This window comes from Natrix helvetica, assembly GCF_964273705.1.
Source record: "Natrix helvetica genome assembly, chromosome: Z".
NCBI lineage: Eukaryota > Metazoa > Chordata > Lepidosauria > Squamata > Natricidae > Natrix > Natrix helvetica.
Genome location: NC_138554.1, coordinates 112175915 through 112194984, shown reverse-complemented (window position 1 = coordinate 112194984; position 19070 = coordinate 112175915). Strand labels below are relative to the sequence as shown.

Below are 19070 nucleotides of genomic sequence, written 5' to 3'. Positions count from 1 at the left end.
GAACATACTTTTTCTCACAGTTATCCAGCTAAAGTTATCAATGAAACCAATCATAAAATATTTATTGCAATGTTTTATTCTCATGATCTGTGACATGCTGAGAGGTGTGCCTTGAGATGTATCTGTACAGAGCAGGCTCAAGCTGATGACATTTGGTGTAGACTGTGAGCAAACTTTGTTAGCTGAAGTATAGAGAAAGTTTTCCCAGTCCTCATGGTACAGGTAGCATAATGTTATACGACCTGCTAAAGTTGTATAGTTCAGATATTCTACTTTCTCCAGATTCTACTTTTCTCCAGATGCTCTTCAGAACCCTCTTCAGAATGTATATTTCAAGGCAGAGAGGGCTAGAGCCTTTGGGACCAGATCAGTTCAGGATTAAATACTTGCTTTGCAGAAACATATGGAAATCTCATAGAAATGCTGAGACCCTCTCCCAATGATCTCTTAGTATCACTGGCATAATTTGCTTTACAAACCATTGCCCTGCTTCTCTTCAATGCAGCACATGAGGTAGACAATGGAAAGAGAAACTTTTCAATGATGGGTTAAACCCTCTTTGCTTTGGTAAACTGGTGTCAACCCTTAGAACAAATGGCTCATCACTGGGAGAATATATATCCGCCAAAACATCATAGCTGAAAATAGAAATGTGTTTGTCATACTCCATTCAAATCCTATTATCATATGTTGCTCATTGCTGGTATCTTTATGAAGCTGCTTCCTTGGAATCTGTATTTGGGTGGTGTTTTTTTTTGTAGCTTCACTATATATGAGAAAAGTATTTGATAGAGAAGTAACTGTAAATGTCCTGCAATATGTCAGTAATTCAAGATATTTGCAGAAGATGGAAATGGTTTATCATATATTGCCTTAATTCTTTGGGACCAATAAACATCATATAGTTTGGGGAGTTTGGTTTAGTTTGGTATATGTACCCAGCTATTATGTTTTACAATTCATATTTGTGGCTTATTTAAACTAGTCTAATATGGTTTATTTGATGAATGTAGTTAAACAAATATGTAAGTTTAGCCATTAAATGAAATGTGACAAAGTATTTCTGATCTCCAAGGAACAACTATTTTTATAGGGGAAAATGTAGTGATGGTCCTAAGACATTCCATCTTTCAATGTTCCACCAAAAAAAGAGGGGGGGGAGAGCGAGAGGGAGGGAGGGAGGGGTACATGGCATTCTAAATGTTCGTGGCAGAATAGAATGATATCAACCTGTCCCATTTGCATAATACCACACAGACTGCTGTTTATATTATGGCCCAGAGGTTGTTTTGCACCAACTGCTAAAGGAATCTATAAAACTCTAATGTTCAATCAGATCTTTAAGATAGGTTTGCTGTGTACACACATGTACTCTGGCAGTTACGTACTTAGGACTCAACTGGGAACTTTTTTTTTGTTTAAGTGAATGCTGTACTCAAAAATTATAACACTTGTCAAATCATTTCAAATGTTGGCCAGTCTATTTCCTTTATGTCCATGTGATTTAATAATTCAGTAAATATAACCTTCAAGTTTAATCAAGTGGTAAATATCTTTAAACTACATAAAAAGATTAGAGTTAGAGTTAGAACATGAGTAGGTCTCCCTTTGTCTTTCTTTGGTATTAGTATGCTAGGAACCAAAAAAATGGTTCCTAGCTTACCGATAGAATGAGTATTTGAACTTCTAAATTCACTGGACCTACAAAATGAAACCCACATAATCCAAAATAAAAATAGGGTTATTATTATTGGCATTTTTAAAAAATCCCATTAATGTACATTTATAGGTTTATTATAATGCTACCTTCCAACGTAATTTTTAAACATTTGCAAAAAGTATGTTTCAGGTATTGTGCTTGGAAAATAGTTATCAGCTTTTTGCCTTGTAGAAATAATGCAAATTTAATTTTATACTGTAAGTAGCTATTTTCTATTGATGTCTTACTGAGGACATTTTGTATTTTGATAGGCTAAGAAAGCCTTGAAGAATATTTTACAGAAGTGTACTCATCTGTCAGCTCTTGAGCCCTTGCTACATGATGCTCCCCCCAATATCCTGAAACATATAGTTGGCCAGTTCAGCAAGGTAAGAATCAGTCCAGGATCAATATTCTTTCTTAAGAATGGTGGCAGCAGTCAGAAGAAAACTTCCTTGACTATTTGTAAGGTTCCATTTTTTCCATTTCCCTTTTTTAGTTGGGATGTTTTGGGGGAGGGGGAAGGTTTCAGTAACTGTTTAACTAGCTTTTCCTAAGTTCAGTGGCTCTGTCTGCCCTAGATCAGAGAGTGCAGAGTTAAAGCATCCTGATTTGTAGATTAAGCAAGAGTAGCTATACTATTTATATTGGCCTAACAATCTCAAAAACAACAGTTCAAGGGCCACAAAAGAACTATTTGTCTTGAATGGACATAACTATCAAGGACCAGGTTTTGGATTCAGGTTGTAATGGATAGCAGGCCAGAATCCCTGCTAAAAAGCTCTTTGTTTTATCAACAAGTTTGTTAATTAGACTCTATGCCTTTATACCTAAGAAGGAATAGAATGCCAGTAGGCTCACTCTTTCTGATAGATTGCAAATCTCATCACGCAGGACCACTCTAATTACTCCCTGATTGTTTGCCTTGTAATCCATCCCACTCTGATGGTCTCAGTGTGTTTAATAGAGAATTTTTAAAAAATAGAAAGCATGAAACTAAGCTATCTTTTTGCTTTTTATCATAAAGAATTACCAATGCTTTTAAAGAGAAGTATTTCCTTTTATTTACTTATTAGCCCTATTCCACTATAGTATCTCAAAGGCTTAGAATAAAATATATAAAAAGTAACCTGACTTTGGTCTGTGAATAATGCATATCTGTTTTTATAAGGAGAGGTCATCCTATTGCATCTCCAAGCTGTGGTTGACTCTGACCACAGAATATCTTAAAATGGGTGGATTTAATTGGTTTATTTGAGTTTGTGTGCTTCTAATTCAGCAGAAAATTCATTCTACTCACCAGTCTGTGTTACAGTTTGATGGAAGGTTCTCAGCTGAATTGGTCCTGTCTGCTAAACATTATAAGTTCACTGCTTAATGAATGTGAAATGTTAGAAATAATCATAGAGAGCAAACCATATTTTAAAAAATATCCATGTCTTTTAAAGATTTTATCAAGAACATTATGGTATGATTAGATCAAGTGAATAAACTAATGTATAATTAAGCAAACACAAATAATTATGAGAAGGGAATACTAATCCCTGGTATTTCAAAGCTGTTAGATGCCAAGTTCAAAAATAAAATCTTTTGAATCGGGTCAAATATATTTTAATGTATAAAATGAAATAGCCCTCTTTCTTTAATGCTAGAAATGTGAACATAGCATAATATTTATCAGATAAGACTTATTAGTCATCTCATTATTATAGTATTCACTTTAAGTTTTATATTCATGTTGCAAACTGAATTAAAGTGCCGTAAGTTCTTCCACAGTGGTTTTTGAGTACAGTAATGTATTTTCTTCTTCTTTATACTTTCTGGATACAAAATAGATATTTGTGGCTGTTGTGCTTTAACAAGTGGGTACTGCACCAGTGCAGAACATCTATCAAATAGGCCATATATGCAGGAAGGTGCTGTTCGTCATCTCAGTTCCTTTTGAGGATTATAGAAAGTAGTATCCTTAAATCTCCCTAGGAAGGATGTTTCCTACATTTCCATCTATCATTATTATGTTTTATCTTCATTTTTATGTTACCAAGGCTGCCTTTTCCTTATTGCATCATCTGCAGTGATAAACCAAGTAGATAGTCTTTGGGCAATCTTTACACCAGATAACAGCACATTGAACTTGTTTCCACACCTGTTCTAAGCAAGCACAGCAAATGGCATGATTGCCATTTGTAGACATTTATTGTCAGAGCAGATTTTAAAGACCTCCAGACCAAGCTACCCTCTTCCTCTTACATCCCATTTATTTTCAACTAAGGTTCCTATTTGGACACAAAGTCTATACTGAAGATTAGAAGTTGGACATAGCTACTATCTCCAAAATGGTTCCCTCTATATTGTATCAATGCTTTTGGCTTCCCCAGTTCTCTGATAATTGTAACTTGTCCCTGCATTTGAAGTATAAATACTTATAGATGGTGAAGCATTTCATAATAAGGTCAAGTATTTTGAGCAAGTTCAGTTTTTCTCACTTATATTCTTTGTTCCTGTTTCTCAGATTGTAGAACTATCCGTTACCTGTCCCATGTTATCTCTGAAAAGCTGTAGTCACTACTTTAAAGCAAGATTGCACTTTCCTTCGTCAGGGACATCTCAGGCTTAATATTGGCTCCTTAATTTTCTGCAAATACCCATGTTTGGGTACCTTTGTAGACCAGTTTCTAGATAGGACGGCACTATTATACTCAGGGATGTTCAAAGAGCATGTTAAAAAAAGTTAGGTACAGCTGAAATGTTGTGATTGAAGCTCCACATGGATTTTCTGTGTGAGAGAGACACTGAATAATTAAGTAATTGCTACTGTTGTGAACAAGAGTGTAATAGTTGCTTTCAGATGCTTGTTGTGGCGTAGAAATTTTTTTTTCACAAGCTGCAGTGAGATTGACTATTTTGCCTACTCTAATACCACTTAGCATAGTATGTGGATACTTTCAGGTTCTACAACTGCTTGCTGGTAATATTTCCTTGTAACATTTTTATTATTATTATTTCTTCGCACTTCTAGACCGCCCCCTCTCCCAAAAGGGACTCGGGGCGGTGTACAGTCCACACAGCAAGTAAATCATCCACAGTAAAATTCATTAAATAGCTAAACAGATGAATAAGTGAATAAATATAAATATGGAGGAGGTTAAAGAATTAAAAGAACTGTACAGCAAGAATATAAATATGGCTTTAAAACCCCTAAAATCAATTAAATTTAAAACAATACCCTTAAAATACCAGTTAAAAGTATATTTCCAGGAGGTAACAGTTGTAACAGTTATAATTATGCCAGGCCAGCTAATCGGAACAGGTGAGTTTTGTGGAAGTTGGTGGGAAGAGTTATGCTAGTTTCCCTCATAATCCAAGAAACATAAAAATGGCAATCCTCTTTACTATACTATCAGTCTTCTCCAACACTGATAAAATGCTGTACAAATGTAACTTAGTTCGTAGGAGCTCCACCCCAAACATGTCTGTTTCATAATGGTCTTACAGAAAATTTAGGCAGAGTTACTGTTATTTCTCTTATATAAACTTTCAAGAGGTAAGCAGACATGTTCAGAAATAGCAAAGTGACATGTTATCAGAGGGGAGCACCTCCAATCTTGTGATCTGCTTGGACAATGTGAAAGTGGCTAACCTCTCCATCCTAGGAGCCCAAACACAGTTGCTCAAGGTTGCTTCCTATCCTGCCTCTTATGTGAAGTGAATCTCTGTTCTCTTTAATTGCCAAGGTGAATAGTCAATATTCTTGTAAGTCAGCATATCTTAAACTGACTTCTGTTTAGAGAAAACACTGTAGTGTTGCTCTGCAGAACAGCCCCTACACTGTTATGAATTATTATATGAAGGACAATCTGTTTCAGTTCAGTGCATTCAGATATGTATCACCCAGTAACTCTATCTGTTCTGTCTGGCATTTCTGGTAAATTTATATAGCTGCCCATTTTACATAATGACTGAGTAACAAACAAAATTTAAAACATAGAATAGCAATAACAATAGCATTGAGGCTTATATACATCCCCAGGTGCTTTACAGCACTCTTTGGATGGTTTACAATGAAGAAGCATTATTTGCATGTTAACTCCAACACTCTGGGTCCCCATTTTACCAATTTCAAAAGGACACACTAAAGCACTATCAAGATTGAACTCCAGGCTAAGGGCAGAGTTTTGTTGGCAATATTGCTGTTTAACCACTACGCTATAATACAAGATAATGAACACATAACAAAAATAAATAAATAAATAAATAAAATCTATTAAAAATGTCAGTAGGAGCACACTCAACTTCCCTAGCAATACCCACATTAGAGGATCTTCAGGCCAGATAGCAAAGATGTTTTCAAACTCTTCTGAAAGGCCAGCTAGATAGGAGCCAGTCTGACCTCTGGGGGAATGAAGTTCCAAAGGATAGATGCATCAGCAGAAAATAGGTGCTATTAAGTGATATTTCTTCATGGATGGGACCTACAGCAAAATGCAACATGCTCTTATTGCCAGATGGGACTGACACAGTACTTCCACTCATCATGAATTGTGGTTGCATCCTTGACTCTTCTTGAGATATTTATTTTGTAGAGGTGGGTCAGTTGGCAATATAATCTCAGCTTTTAACTTTGTTTATGAATTAGATATTCATACCTAAATGGATGTGTCCCTTAGCTATTATGATCTTACCTGTTGCTTTCCATGGTTATCTGACCCACTTTTGATGTTCTTAGGTTGCTCGTTTTGTGTGGAGCACAGAAAAGATGGACAAGTTGCTTTCCTGTAACTCTAGTTCTGTGAATCGTCATCTATGCACTTTTATTACCTGACTTAAACAAGTCAAGATCTGATGAGTATTATTGGTGTTTGTGAGTGACAGTTGTGTGAACTCAAGAAATTGAAAGATAGAGCACTGCCTCTTGATATATGTCATTTTCAGGAAGTGATGATTAGTCAAAAAAACTCACAATTGCAGATCAACAACTTATTTTTCTCCTTTGTATATTCTTTTTTGGCAACAATGCTCATATCCTCATTTGTTAATTGAGACTTGAATGAATATTTGCTAAATTATGCTCACTCTTTTGCATCTTAGCTTCACATTAATATTAAGCTTCAAAGGAAATAAGAACTTTTGAGTAAGAAAATTGAATTCTTGAATTTGTTTTCTTTAAATAGGTTCTGCCACATGATTCCAAAGCCAGGCGTCTTTTTGTAACAAGTGGTGGTCTTAAAAAAGTTCAGGAGATAAAAGCAGAAGCTGGCTCACTACTTCAAGAGTATATCAACACAATTAATAATTGTTATCCAGAAGAAATAGTCAGGTGAGATTGGAAAATAATTAATTTCACGTATTCTATATTTAAACAATTATAATTTAGTTTCTTTAGCTAACTTTCTAATAATGGCATTTTATTAATACAAAGTACAATAAATATGCTGAAACATGAGGGGAGGAGATGAGACCTGTTATTAATATATATAAAATGATATTTGCATAACAGCAACTTTGGGGACTAAACAAATTTATTACTGATCTATTCAATATAACATTTCTTTATTACCATCCACCTATTAAGTTCAATCTAGGTAATGCACTTTGTGTACCATATGTATGTCACATGGTATCTATAAGCATATGATTATATAATCTAAAGCAATCCTTAACAAGAAATGCTGAAATGCTATTTTTAGTTTGGTGTCCACTAAAATAGAAAAGTTCAAGAATTCCATACTAGAAGACAGCATGAGGTTGGCCCCAATAAATATACTAAATTTGTTGATATCTCTATTTGAAACGTACAAATAATATAGGAAATGGTTTAGAACTTCTAGACCAGGGGTGTCAAACTCGTGGCCTGCAGGCTGGATATGTCATATGTTGGCCCCACCCCCTCCTGGTTTAGCAAAGGGGGGGGAAAGTCCTGATATGTCACATGATGATGCTGTGACGACGTGAGTTTGACATCCCTGTTCTAGACGGTAGCTGGCCAGCTAGTGATCGCAAGGTGGCCTCTAACTATCAAAATGATTTTGGATAAACCCATTAAGAGGATAAATCCTTGTATTTGTAACTCCACATTGTTGTAAAGCTTACCTTAGTTTGTCAAAATCTAAGCCCTATCCTTTCTCCCTGCCCTCTGAGCTCTGCTTTCAGATATAGTGAAATGAATTGGTTGTAAATGGGCACTGTATAGTAACTGAGTTAAAAAATATACTTGTGTGTTAGGCACTGCTAATTCTATGCCATACATATGTACTCCCTCTACTGGTCAGCTGAATTTTCCATAAAGTGATGCTATCATTCATTCTAATTTCAATTGTAATTTTTTAAAATGCATGTCTCATAAAAGCTCCTTAGTTGCTACCCCTTGAAAACACATACCATAGTTAGAAATGTTGTTACCTAAACTTGAGAGCAAGAAGTGTAAGGACAGCTTTTTCAGACCTGATACCAACTAGAGTCATTAATATTACAACCCCAGAAATTTCCAATCAACATAACCATGTGTGGTAATTTTAATGTATTTGGAAGGACTAAGATGGGAAAGACTATATTAGACTGAGTATCAGTATGCTTCATCTTATTGAATTTATCTTGACATATATCAGGTGCTTTTCTTTTTTCAAAAAAATCTACAATTTGAATTCATGGATTTTAATCAGAAGTAATCCTAATTATTTAAGCAACAGATATTGTCAGGTTTCTAATATAATAGAATTATCCAAGTCCTCTAATTTTCATAGTGCCAAAGAACATTGTAGCACTCACTGTCATAGTAAACTGTACATATCCCACATCAGCAGATGTAGATCTGATTATTTTATTATTTTAATATTTCCAATTGATTTTAGTTTTATTTAGTAATAGAGACTTTATTCATCTACATATTAGTATTGGGTTTAACTACTCCCTTCCCCACCAAAAGGATTTACTGCTTGGTTTGCACATTTTATTTATTTGATTTATGCACCATCTCTGATTTGAAAGATAAAAGAACTAGTTACTCCCTTACTTTTTACTGTCTGCCGACATTTTCTTTTTGTTCTAAAAGCTGGAGGCTGCTTTTAAATTTGGCCTTTGTACTGAGATCCGAGGGAAGATGGGATCTTTATTCTTTGATTGCCTATCTAAGACCTTATAGACAGACAGAAGTTAATCATTCCAATAACATTTTGAAAGAGTTCAGTCAGTGCTAAAGAAATGGTCTTTGCAAAATAAAATAGTGTTTTATTTTGCAATCTTACAATAAAGTAAGGAAAATCTCCCCACCAAATATACAGAAACTGAGTTTTACAGCAAAGGTCAAAGATTTCTTTCTGGATGTTTATTTCTAATTAAATGACAAAGTACATCTTAAAAACGAGTGAGGTTGTTAAGAATCATAGACTTTAGACATAGGTTATAAGATATTCCCATTTGGGTTTCCTAAATTGAATCATTTTTTCTTGTTAAATCACAACAGGAAAAACAGAATTTGGATAGATATAGGATTTCGGTGCAGTCCAGTTTAAAATAGATGCTAAGAGTACAAAGCTCCTTTCCTGTGATTCCTCTTCCAAAGTACTGCTGTTAAATTGTTAAATTGCAACCACCAAGCCTACTACACAAAACGGACAGAGGTTGAACAAATATTTTGATATTTGCTTTACTTCTAATCTAATCTGATACCAAATATGCTTGGAGCATGCACATTTTTCTCCTGTGGATTTGGAGGAAAATCACCTTTTAGGGAACCTTTCTAGCCTTCTAGCCTAATTTTTATTTCCTAAATGCAATCTGAATTATACACAATTCTACTGATTTTAAGTATGCTTAATTTTTCGCTGAATTGCAGTTTTAGTATTTAACATGATAATTTTTAAATAAAATAACCTTTATTTCTCTTTCAGATACTACTCCCCTGGATATTCTGAAGCACTTCTGGAAAGGGTAGAAAATTATCACCCAGTTCTATAATTTTTTCATCTCTATAAGAAAGAGAGGAAGCAACCCTCTTTTTCTTATCTTTGTTTTGAGTGGCAAGCAAATATAGTTTGGCCAAGACTGGTGTGGGAAATATTTAACCTTCTGTTATGTTACCAATCAATTATGACAACAGGAAGACATACCCTTTCCACCTTTGATCTACAGTTGACTTCTGGAATTCACACTAAGAACAAAGACTATCTTATGCCTATTTTAAGAGAACTGTGTTTCTCACTACCTTTTTAAGTCCAAGTACAGGGAGGCCAGGTCTCTTTCTGGATGCAACTGAAATTTGCTAAACAGCTTGTACCATCAAATTCTTCTTTGAGGGAGAATTACAACATTATCCAGTAAGCACCAGAGTTGTACCAGATTGTTGTTCTTTTGCTAAGGCTTGTGGTTCAGTCTAAGCAGAAATTACCTATTATTCTTGTACTTCCACTTTCTTGATTATCTCACCACTATTGTCTGTCTCCTGGTACTTGCAGTAAACTAATGAATGTTTGACCTTTTAAGAACCAAGCTTTTGTTGTACTGTTTCATTTATCACTTCTAGGAGTGGCTTTTAAGAGAACTGGTATTTGGGAAACAAACTATTTGTAGGTTGGAAAACTGTTGTGAAGTAGAAGTGGAAAAAAGATAAGCACGGTACCGAATACTGCTTTAAAATGTATGAATGCACACCTTTTCTCAGCATTTATAAGGCAGGATAGTTCCCCCCTTTTAACACACTTCAACAACCTCTCCATTAAACAAAATAGCATCATATAACAGAAAAATAGAACTTAATTTTCATTGTCAAATGCAAATAACATTTGTTTTGTGAAGCCAACATTGTTTTCCTTTTGTCTTTTCTCAGGTATTTGAGAAGGTTAAAAGGTTCAGTATTTAAGAAACAGAACTTAGCTCTTCAGGGGCTGCATATAAATAATATTCAGCCCTATATATATATATATACACACACACACACACACACACACACACATATATATATATACATATAATTTAATTTTTCACTCTCAATCATAATCTCAGCTCTTCTGTTTCCTTCTGACAATTACATTCCATCTTATAAAAACTTAGTATGTTAATAAATGCCTGATAGTTGGAAAGATTACAAGGGAAAAGGAGGAAGAGGAAGGAAATATTTCGTATTATCCTAGGAACCAAAAAACAAAAACCCCATCAGAAAAATCTAAAAATAAATTTTCTGGCCTTACTATCAATTGACTCCTTATCTCCCTCCACAGGACACCACCTTATACTTTGGCTTGCAAAGAGCTACCTTGATGAATGAGTTGTAGTGACTACTAATGAGCATCATGAAACTGCTCCAAGATTTGATTACATTGTTCTATGGCTTAATTGCTTTTGAGGTGTGTGGCTATTTGACATTTTACCAGTAGTTCTTCAACATACTGAAAAAGAAAACATAATCAGTGCATAGACTGTGTGCACCTCTCCTTTACAGAAATGTCATCAAAATCTCTAAGAATTGTGCTATGGACTCTGCAGGTAACTGCAGGCCATGAGGTAGGTATAGCCTTATCCTCCAGATAAATTTCACTTCCTTTCTCTCAGTATATTTTTGTTATTGTTTTTGACAAAGTAAGTGTACCTGTTTTACATCACCTTACCCTTAAAGCCATCAAAACTTAAAAGTCATCAGATCCTGAAAAAAAACATGAACCCAAAATGTTAGCCTGGTGCAATCCAGCATCATCACCATATTACTACAGGATTTATGTAGGATTTATTTTTTTATTTTACTGGATTAAATGTTAATTTCTTATGCAATTTTTTAGTAAGCTTGCATTCTTTGTTTTATTTTTATAAAGCAAGGAAGCTTAACTATGAATCTTAGCCATATTGCCAAAATTCACTGTATTGTATATGATAATGGTTTCATATATTTCTTTTAAATAATACAGAAATAATATTGGTCCTGGCAAAATGAAACACATGCTATGTGCTTCATTCAGCCCTATAATTTGGGTTACTGTGAATGCCAATTAGGCTATTAGTATTGTGCAACATTTGTGTATGCTTAGGAAAGAAACAAATTAGGGGATTCATGAAAGGAGTAAAACATATCCTTGAGAGAAATGGATGTGCCCAATTTTCTGTGATTATTCCCCTTAACTAGTGATCTGGCATCTTTTGCTAGCTGAGTTACTTTGGTCAATATACTAGTCTAAAAATGTATATAGCATAAACATATTTCTGCTCTTCAACTATTGGTTTACAAAATGAGGTTAAATAATGAAATGCAGAATATAGTAAAATGATTATATAGTGAAGATCTTGTTTAAACATTTTTACCTTTTCTTATCTCCTAGAACAGCATTTAGTAACACAATGTTAGTCATAAAACAGTCTGCTTGAAGAAGAGATTGATATTTTTCTTCTGCATCAAAGATTTCAGCTGCATCAAATCATAGACCTTTCTATAGTAGCTTAAGATTCTGTGTAACAGAATGGCTCACCAGAAGCCTGTAGGAAGAAATTAAGTTTGTTCCTCTCATAAGTTGATTATCTACAGTAGTAGCTTTATGGGAAGAGGCTCAAATACTGTTTGTGAAGAAGTCACTAATGGAGGTAACATCCTCAGTTTGTTGAAACTTGTAATTTAGTGTTCTTCCTAAATTGTGCTATAACTCATTGGTCCCTTACAGACAAATATGCTACAATTCTTAATACAGTATGGGCCAACTGTATTACAGTTAATATATTTAAAGCACATGCTGGCTCTATTCATTCTTAAAACCTATTGAGTAATCATGCACTGATTTTGCATTGTTGTGCACATGGCGATTTTCAATGATTTGGTTCACTGAAGTAAAGATCTCTTTATACAGAAATGCACCTCTCTTTTTTCATCACTGTCACTGTCTTCAAATTAGGCAATCAACTTCAGAACACCCCTACTTGTTAAGAACTTGAATAATTGCCAAAAAGACTTCTCAAAACTACGATATGCAACAAACAGAAGGCATTTTACGGCATTCATTTTTAAAATATAAATGAGCATAGCAAATGTAATTGAGTCAGAGATGCTTATTGCCAATTTTGATTGCTCTTACTTGGCCCACATGCACACACAAAACAGAAGCACGCTGTTTTCAGAAATGAATAAGATACCAGCCTGTTCTCTTATATGAAAACCACCACATAATCTATTAAATTTTTACACAATGACACATCCCATTTCACCTATAGGCTGCTAAAGGAGATACTTCAAGTTTTTTGGTATAGAGCTTTCTATGGTGATACCTTACAAGTGCCCAGCACATTTGAGATTATTGCTTATTTTGTCAAATGACCCTGTGCACACAAACACACACATATCTGATTATAGTTTTTAAAAAAGGATTCAGAAATATGTAAGAGAACAGCCTACCATACTAAAGTACAGAAATGATTTCAGACTAGTTATGAAATAATGAAGAATATGGGAGATTAGATATATAAGTTGGATGACTTCAAGTGGATGAAGTCAAAGTCTGGAGAGAAATAACTACCATGTGAATAATATTGAGGGGGCTTTGACTTACAATAAAAGCAACATTGCATGCATCCAATTAGCTCACAGGTTTTTCAAAATCAAATTTATTGGCCAGATTGCATAACACTTTGTGTGTGTGTATGTATATGTGTGTGTGTGTGTGTGTGTGTGTGTGTATGTAGGTAGGTAGGTAGGTAGGTAGGTAGGTAGGTAGGTATGCCTAGAAACTGGGAGATGAATTCTAGTTAATCCCTAGGCATAAAGGCAACTGGGTGATCTTGGATCAATTACATATCTCAAACCTAGGAAAGCAAACACTTCTGAAATCTTGCCAAGAAAATGGCAGGGATTTGTCCAGGCAGTTGCCAAGATTGATTTAAAAACACATATTTCTATCTCTATCCCTATATTTACACATGCACACATACAAAGCACTGTGTTATATTGCCTAGCCAGTGAGTTTGGCTTTGAAACACACATACAGACCAAACACCACACACCTGTGTATATAAATAATATTCGGTTGAATAAAAGGAAGGATCAAAAATGAATTTCTTGTAAAACTATTTAACAATAAATGTGAGGATTCTCATAACCTGTTTTAGGTTTGTTTTTTAAATACCCACTGTTGTTTCTGGATCATAAGCAGTTTAAGTTGCATGTTGACAATGGGTACCAATTCCAATCCTCCAGCTATTACGATGCCTCGAATCTTTCACTATTGGATACCCTGGCAGGGTTGCTGGGAAATGAAATTGAGTGACACTTGGAAAGCAATCAGTCACCAACCCTGATGGCAAAGTGAACTTCAGTAGCTTTTTCTCTAAGAACACAACAAATATGAACTCCTTACATTATTGCCAAGTACATCAGAACAAAGGAAGATAAGAGGAATGAAAGGGGTAGCTTCTTTAGCAGGCAGAAACCCCTCCAAAAAGTAGCTGATCGTCAAAGCTTTTCATTTTTAGGTGCTGAGATTTCCATTCATTTTCTACATTATACTCATCAATGTTGTCTGTTCACTGCCTCCCCCCATCCCATTATGCACATCCAATTCACAGATTATTTGTAGGAAAAAATATTATTAAGTAAACAGAATAGGTGGCTTATTAAGAATTAAGAATTTTTAAATGTTTTCCTTCAAAATAATAACAGCATTCATTCTTTACAAAATTTATTTCTGATTGCACAAATGCACACAGATGATATAAAAATATACTCCTATTTTGCAAATCATCGCTTAGTCAACAAAATTTATTTAACTATAACTTATATTGTTCAGTGGAGAAGACTTTCTTCCAAAGTAACTGCAAGCACACAACTGTTGAGAAAAGAATTCAGTTCTGCAATGGTTAAACAGCTTGAGTGCTGAAAAAAAAATCAGTGTTTATTCAGTAAAGCACTGCTTTCTTGACAGCAGCAATTTATATATTAGTTGACTGGATTTTCAGGAAAGGCTGTGGAAAACACTTTGGCTGCTCTATATCATTTGGGCACACTAATTCTAAAAAATACAAGTTTCTCAAGTTGAAATAGGACATCATTTTAAAAGAAAAGGCAACGTGGCTGTTTGGTCTTTTGGGAATCCCATTCAGCCAGAAGCTGCAGTGCATTTTTGAACAAGAACCATTTTATTCCTGCCTGCTCTCCATGCCTGCAAATTTCCCTCTCTGCCGCTGTCACCATTACTACTCCTTTATCCTCCCTCTGCCTATGAGTCCAAACCATACCATTGCCCAGAAGGAGCCAATACAGGGGTGAAATCCAGCAGGTTCTGGAGAACCAGAAGCAGAAATTTTGAGTAGTTCGGAGAACCGGCAAATGCCACCTCTGGCTGGCCCCAGAGTGGAGTGGGAATGGAGATCTGCCATGTCCACCAAGCCACACCCACCAAGCCACTCCACGCCCACAGAACAGAGAGTAAAAAAAAATGAATTTCACCACTGAGCCAATAAGATACAGTGAAATGGCTGGTGTTAGATATTCACTCTATCTGCTATGGTTTCCACCAAGGTCCTTTGTTCAGGCGGGAACAGAGATTGAATCCTATTGGTTAAGAGGTCTGACAGCTCCCTATAAAAGGGCTGCTGTCAGACCAAGCAGTTGCTGGATTGTACAGACTGTTCTACTGTTAATAAAGAGCTGTTATTGCCACAAGCCTGTCTCAGCCTTCTCAATACCCAATCTAACACTGGCGATGAAGGTGGGATTGGAAGGCAAATAGGCAAAGAAGGAGAACAGCAGATCCAGCAAGTAGATCCAGCCCGGAGCTCTCAGAGCGGCATCAAGTGGCCATTTGAGCGGCAAGCTCAAATTGCGCTCTGTACGAAAATGGCCATGCACGCCCCACCAACTCCGTATGACCCGGTGGCTGAACACTGGGAATTGTATATGTTACGATTCAAATGCTTCGTCGAGGCGAACAACCTGATGGGCATCCCTGAAACTCGAAAGAAAAACCTGTTTCTGGGGTACTGCAGCTGAGAGGTTGTCAAAACCGCAAAGAACCTGTTGGAGCCAACCCCACTACAAGCAGTTCCTTGGGCGGCATTACAACAGACTTTGAAAACCCACTATGCGCCCAAGCCATTGAGGCACGTTCGCCGCCACGAATTCAATATTAGGAACCAGAGAGAGGGCAAACCGATCAATGAATACATGGCGGCGCTTTGTAAGGCAGCCGCATATTGCGAGTTCCGTGACTTGGATGATTTAATATTGGACCTCATTATCTGTGGAGTGCGAGACATTAATCTGCAGAGGAGATTGCTTGTCAGATCAAATCTGTCCCTGCAGATCGCACTCGACAAAGCAAGAGCATCTGAGTCAGCAGACAAGTCAACAGAGACCCTGCAGCGCCAACAAAATGTGCCACAAGCCGTGCAGAAACAAACGTGCGTTCACCACGAGGCTGCAGAGCCTGAGCGATCTGACAGTGAAGAAGATGACAGCTACCGCATGCGCAGTAGCTGCACAAAGCCGGCGCGAAAATTCAACTCGCAGATGCCACCCTGTGCAAGCTGTGGAGGGGACCATGCCCAGTCTACTTGTCGATTCCGAGACGCAAGCTGTCAGCGTTGCGAACGAAAGGGGCACATTGCTAAAGTGTGCCGGAGCGAATTCCCTGCCACCACATGGCAGCCTAAAGGTACTCCTAACCGCCAGCAGAGGCCCACCCCAGGGGCCTGGCATAAATCACAAGGGCGCCCAGAGAGAGAAACAAAGGTTACCTATCATACCATGATAGGACAAGTCCACACTAGGCGGCCAAAAAACCTGAAGATCACTGTCCTCATAGAGCTTGAAATAGACCTGGATCATCATTAACTATCATGTATTGGTCGACCCTGAAGCAAGCCATTCCAAGCTTGAAAAAACAGCACCTTCACACCCCTGACATCAGCCTGCGAGACTATCAGGGGAACCAAGTCCCCATCGTCGGCCAGGGCACCTTCCGCCTAAGGTTCAAAGACTTCCATGCTAAACTTCCCGTGACCGTGGCCAGAAACAACCTGCAGAGCCTCCTGGGGCTCGACTGGTTCCAAGCCCTGGGGTTAGAGGTGACCGGAATCAACTCCGTGAAGGAAGACGGTGCAGAGGCCATCTTTAAGGAGTTTGAGGATGTCTTCAGTACTGGTCTCGGTAAGTATGTGGGGACGCCAATCTCCTTTAGCTTGGACCCCAACATAGCACCAATTAGGCTGAAGCGCAGGAGAGTGCCTTTCGCTCTCCACCCTAAAATTGATAGGGAAATTGACAAGCTTGTGAGCCAGGGAATCCTAGAACCAGTCGACCATGCTCACTGGGAGACCCCTATTGTGACCCCAGTCAAGCCTGACGGGTCAGTCCGCATCTGTGCAGACTATAAATGTACAATTAACAATGCACTACAACAAAGCGCATACCCTGTACCCATTGTACAGCACTTACTACATTCACTAGGCCCAGGAAAAATCTTTGCTAAATTGGAAATGGCACAGGCATACCAACAGTTGCCTGTAGATGGCGCTACAGCGGAGGCTCAAACCATTGTGACACATGGGTGCATTCAAATGTCACTGCCTGCAATTTGGAGTTAGTATTGCCCCTGGACTGTTCCAAAGTGTCATGGAACAGCTTTTGCAGGGGATCCCAGGAGTCATCCCCTATTTCGATGACATCTTGGTATCGGCTGCAACGAGGTGCAACTTTTAAAACGAGTTCGAATGGTTTTGACCAGAATTAGAGAAAAGGGCCTCCTGCTTAAAAAAATATATATGCAAAATTAATGTACCAAGGGTTGAGTTCCTGGGGTACATGATCGATGGCTCTCAGATTCATCTGACATCACAAAAAATAAAAGCAATCCAGGAAGCCCCCACACCCTGCAATCAAACTAAGCTGCAGGCGTTCCTCAGGCTCCTTAATTTCTACAGCGTCTTTCTCAAACAGAAAGCCACCGTTGCTGAACCACTCCACCGTCTCGTGACCAAGAACGGCAAGTGGTGCTGGGGCCGAGCCAAGGCTGCCGCATTTGCCGCGGTCAAGTGACTACTGACAGCTGATTTCCTTCTAGTCCAGTACATCCAGACCCTGCCACTGGTGTTAACCTGCGACACATCGCCATTCGGCGCGGGTGCTGTCCTCAGCCACCGCATGCCCAATGGTGTAGAAGCGCCTATTGCTTTTTACTCGTGAACCTTGTCTTCGGCGGAAAGGAACTACAGCCAGATGGACCACGAAGCTTTGGCTGCAGTGGCGGGAGTTAAAAGATTCCACGAGTACTCTTACGGCCAGGATTTCAAACTCATAACCGACCACAAACCGTTCTTGGGACTACTGGCCGGGGACCAACCTACCCCAGTATTGTTATCTCCTCGCATGACCAGGTGAACTGTTTTCCTGGCTGCCTACTCCTACAAACTAATCCATCGCCCTGGTTCCACTTTGGGACACACGGATGCATTGAGCCGCTGTCCCCTACCAGAACATTTGGCTGACCCCACTCCCAAGATACCGGTCCTGCTCATTGACTGCTTGGACACTGGACCTGTCTCGTCCAATGACATTGCCCATCATTCGGCCAAGGACTCCACCATCAAGAAAATTTTGAACTGGGTGTGGAGGGGGTGGCCCAAGGGGCCTGTTGGGGCTGATTGTAAATTGTATGTTGCAAAACGAGATGAGTTGTCAGTAATTAATGGCTGTCTACTGTGGGGGGACCGAGTGGTTATTCCAAACACACTGCGCAGGGCTGTATTTGAGGCTTTACATGTGGGGCATCCTGGCATTGTGAGGATGAAGTCTTTGGCCAGGAGTTACGTTTGGTGGCCTAACATGGACAGGGAGATAGAAGAATGGGTGGCTACCTGCACACCATGCCAGGAGCCCAGACCAGCTCCCCCAGAGGTGCCCGCTAAGGAGTGGGAGCATCCTCAAGCACCCTGGTCTAGGGTGAACATTGACTTTGCTGGCCCAGTTCATGGCCAAACTTTCCTTGTAGTTGTGGACGCTTACTCGAAGTGATTAGAGGTAGTCCTGATGACCTTCACCACGTTAGAAGCGGTCATCAAGGTGCTACGGAGACTTTTCTCCACACATGGCCTGCCTGATGTCTTGGTCTCCGACAACGGGCCCCAATTCATGGCCATTCAATTCGAGACCTACTTAGCAAGTCAGGGAATCAGGCATGCCCTGGTCGCTCCACTCCATCCGGCTTCCAATGGTCAGGCGGAGAGAATGGTGTGATCTGCAAAAGAGGCCCTCGCTAGGATGGGCCCGGGGGATTGGCAAGCATGGGTTGATCACTATTTGTTAATCCAACACATCATGCCAAGTGCCACTACCAGGAGAAGCCCCTCCGAGCTTCTCATGGGTCGCCAGCTAAGGTCCCACTTAGACCGGCTACACCCAAACTATTCTGCT

General features: G+C 38.4%; 1 protein-coding gene across 10 annotated transcripts in view; it reads left to right on the top strand.

Annotated features, from left to right (window-relative positions):
* The window catches only part of SPAG6 (sperm associated antigen 6), a 48573-nt gene extending 37980 nt beyond the window's left edge, over positions 1-10593 (top strand). For all 10 annotated transcript variants that reach the window (XM_081932186.1, XM_081932181.1, XM_081932178.1 and 7 more), the window contains 3 exons: positions 1972-2088; positions 6871-7016; positions 9586-10593. In XM_081932186.1, coding sequence (XP_081788312.1) covers positions 1972-2088; positions 6871-7016; positions 9586-9652 — 330 coding nt within the window. In that variant the 3' untranslated portion in view covers positions 9653-10593. The remainder of the gene's footprint in view (positions 1-1971; positions 2089-6870; positions 7017-9585) is intronic.
* Positions 10594-19070: the final 8477 nt, after the last annotated feature.